The sequence below is a fragment of the Sinohyriopsis cumingii genome, chromosome 17 (genome assembly GCF_028554795.1).
Source record: "Sinohyriopsis cumingii isolate HCF-2022 chromosome 17, ASM2855479v2, whole genome shotgun sequence".
NCBI lineage: Eukaryota > Metazoa > Mollusca > Bivalvia > Unionida > Unionidae > Sinohyriopsis > Sinohyriopsis cumingii.
Window position 1 is genome coordinate 36,868,892 of NC_142977.1, and position 3,648 is coordinate 36,872,539.

Consider the following 3,648-nt stretch of genomic DNA (forward strand, 5'->3'; position numbering starts at 1 on the left):
TTGCTCTCCATAGCTGGCAAAATACTTGCTCGCATCATTCTCAACAGGCTTATTGCGGCAGTGTCAGAAGATAACCTCCCCGAGTCTCAGTGTGGTTTTCGCCCAGAACGCAGCACCGTTGAAATGATCTTCGCAGTGAGACAAGTCCAAAAGAAGTGCCTTGAACTGAACTTGCATCTGTATGCCGTCTTCATGGACCTAACAAAGGCTTTCGACACAGTCAACAGAGACGCACTGTTGGTAGTACTCAAGAAAATTGGTTGTCCTCAAAAGTTCACCATCCTCATTCGGCTCTTCAACGACGACATGACTGAAGAGATTCTCTCAGACGGTGAACCCTCTGAAAAATTCCTCATATCTAACGGTGTCAAACAGGGATGTGTACTCGCTCCGGTACTTTTCAACCTTTTCTTCACACAGGCACTGCCTGGATGGATCAGTGTTTGATCCCCGTTGCCTAGCAGCAAATTCCAAGACGCTGGAAATACTCATCACTGAAGCCCTCTTTGCAGATGACTGTGCCCTCATGGCCCATGAAGAGACCCACCTACAGGCAAACGTGGACAGATTCTCTGAAGCCTCCAACCTATTTGGACTCACAAATAGCCTAGGAAAGACAGAAGTCCTCTTCCAGCCCACCCCAAACGTTGTCCCATCACAACCTTGCATAATCATTGGCGACACGCAGCTGCATAATGTGGACAGTTTCAAATACCTTGGCATCACAATATCCAGTGATGGCTCCCTGGAAGAAGATATCACTGCGAGGATCCAAAAAGCCAGTCAAGCACTTGGACGACTCCGAACCAAGGTCTTGCAGCACAAGGACATTCGCATGTCAACAAAGATGAAAGTGTACGATGCAGTTGTCTTCACATCTGTCTTGTATGGCTGTGATACGTGGACTGTCTACTGAAGGCATATCAGTCAGTTGGAACAATTCCACCAGCGCTTCCTAAGATCCAGCATGCGGATCAAGTGGCAGGACCGAATCACCAACCAGGAAGTCCTTGATAGAGCCAACACAACAAGCATCGAAGCCAAACTAATCCAGACCCAGCTTCGTTGGACTGGCCATCTCATCCGCATCGATCAAAGCAGTATCCCAAAGCAACAGTTCTTTGGCGAGCTAGCCCAGAGCACCGGAAGCCAAGGCAGCCCTCGCAAGAAGTACAAAGACAATCTCAAGACTCTCATCAAATGGACAGACCTTCAACCCCACTAGCTCGAGCTCGCTGCCTTAGACAGAAGCTACTGGCGAGCCCTGACCAGAAAAAGCCTGTTCCACCTTCGAAGTTGACTGCCGCGAGCGTCTTGTTGCAGCTCGTGAGAGACTTCAGCTGCTTCATTGATGATTTCGTGGGAATTTTGCCGTCTCGTCTTCTGCCAATTAAAATTTCCAGTCGATCAACAGCGAGGATATTATTTGGAGAAAGTTTATCTTGAATCACTCGTGAGGTTTGTTTCTTATGACGTCGATCGCGATAGTTAGGCCACTTCCTGCTGCTCCTTCGTGCGGATCTGGTTGTGGTTCCGGTAAGTTGCCGGGTCTCATTTGACGATTTAACACATTACTTCCCCTTCTTGTTTAGATTTAGTTTGTGCTCCTGATTTTCTCCATTCTTCGTTCGCTTTTTCAAGTTGACGCTTCATTTTCTCATGTTTTGTTTCTCTTTCCAATTCTACTCTTGCAACATATTCATCTACTTCTTGTTTAAAGATTTCAAAATTATTGTCGTCCCTTCTGACCTGCCGAAGATTAGTAACGACGCGATATACGTCTTTGACCAAATCGGTGGATTTTAGACTGTAAAGATGTTCAGGTTTTACGTATTGATCTCTACGACTATATCTAAATTCTTGGTCTGGATCTCTGATAGTGGCAATACCCATGTCAGTAAATTTATCTATTATCTTGGTTTTAGCTTTTGGTTCTGGTGGTAGCTGAATTTCGGGTGATGGAGGGGGTTGAACTTGGGGTCGTCGAGGGGTGGAAGACGGCCAGCAATATTAGCAGGCAATGTCTCAAGAGCTTTTTGGTAGCTGAATTTCGGGTGATGGAGGGGGTTGAACTTGGGGTCGTCGAGGGGTGGAAGACGGCCAGCAATATTAGCAGGCAATGTCTCAAGAGCTTTTTGTGTTGCCTCAGTTGCTGTAAAAAAAAAAAAACATTTGGTTATTTCTACAATTGCTTTAAAAAAACTGCTCTGTACCCTTCGTAAATTCCACATGAGCTTCTCGGCGTTGTTGTAGTTGCTGTTTGACCGAATCACGCACTGGAATATATATCTTACTTGCATTCAGTCTTTCTCTAGCTAATTTAGCTGTACGAGTTTCCATAGTAAGCGTTGAATCACTCATAATTATTATTACAACAACGATTTACTTACAGATCAATAAGTCAGCCAACATAAAAAGTTCAGTATGCAACGTTCTTTTCAGCTATAGCGCATTGCCGGAATTTCAATTCGACTCGCAATTTAGATATACCCCCCCCCCCTCCCCGTGACGTGTAAAGTCGGCTAATAATACCTGTGAGAAATTGAGCGCTAATAATACACACGGAGTTTCCCACGCTCGGCAAAAAATAATACATTTATGATAATAGAAAAGGAATAATTTACAATGCTTAATAAATTCCCTGTTTAGCGTTATAAAAATGTGTGTACACTCATTTTTGATCTGTAAGTGCGAATGTATCAGTATTCTGTACTATTCGCTGTAACAAAACTGCTGCCATAAATAGTACAAAGGTAAGTAACTTGTGCAGTACATTATGCAAATATTACTTATTAAAGTATCAAAATGTTGGAAAATAACACTTTATATAGAATTGTGAACAAGATAATCATATGGAAAATTCCAGAGCGCTTAACAAAATTATTGATAAGGTGAGGGTGTGTGCCTGCGATGCATTGGTAAAAGATGAAATATTGTTGAATGAATACTTGTAAAACTTAACCCAGGTGCACTTGCCTGGGCCTCTCCCGAACCCAAATAAGGGTGTTCATTTTATAGCACCCGGAGTTCACTTAGGGGTGAGTGTGTTTGATTACAAAATAAAATTCAGCATGGACAGCCCTCTGAATCCCATACATTTCTTTTCGCACTCACACACAAATAGACCCCCCCCCCCATACAAATACCCAAGAAAGTCAGCATATATTTAACATCTATCAACCTGGTTGTAGTCATTACCTTTTGCTCAGATTAATAAATCAGCATTACCACAGGTAAAATCAATATTCTTACAATGGGTCAGTATGGGGGAATCCCCCCTCAAGGTCGACGCCACTTTATGGATAGTACACAAGCTTCGGATTGGCCTTTGGATAATTAATGAGTCAACATTGCTTAGCTGCAAGTAGCATATTTTTTTTAGCCCTCGTTTTGTAAAATGGGGCCTTGATGGAGGGATATTGTAGATGCCACTTTTTTGGTCGGTCGAACCCATCCTGATGCTAGACAACCAAAGGATTGCACTTATCTCTAATCACTTTAGGGGTTTGAACGTATCGTTGAGCGACGTAAATGACGTCCGTGTTTTATGACTACCTATTGAAAATATTCTGGTTGGATTTGGTTTGTTTGTCGAGCATAACATCATTGTATACAATTAGATTAATAATACTACCGTCAAGATCATCG

The 3,648-nt window shown here is 43.0% G+C and overlaps 1 protein-coding gene across 1 annotated transcript; it reads left to right on the plus strand.

The window, feature by feature from the left end:
* The first annotated feature begins 526 nt into the window (after positions 1–526).
* On the plus strand, positions 527–916 carry LOC149778436 (uncharacterized). The gene has a single exon (XM_089938342.1). It carries the CDS (start codon positions 527–529, stop codon positions 914–916), a length of 390 nt encoding a protein of 129 aa, XP_089794468.1.
* The last annotated feature ends 2,732 nt before the right edge of the window (positions 917–3,648 follow it).

What these genes read in the sequence shown, in the direction of transcription:
- LOC149778436 (XM_089938342.1), top strand. Translation starts at nt 527, where the DNA reads ATGGCCCATGAAGAGACCCACCTACAGGCAAACGTGGACAGATTCTCT.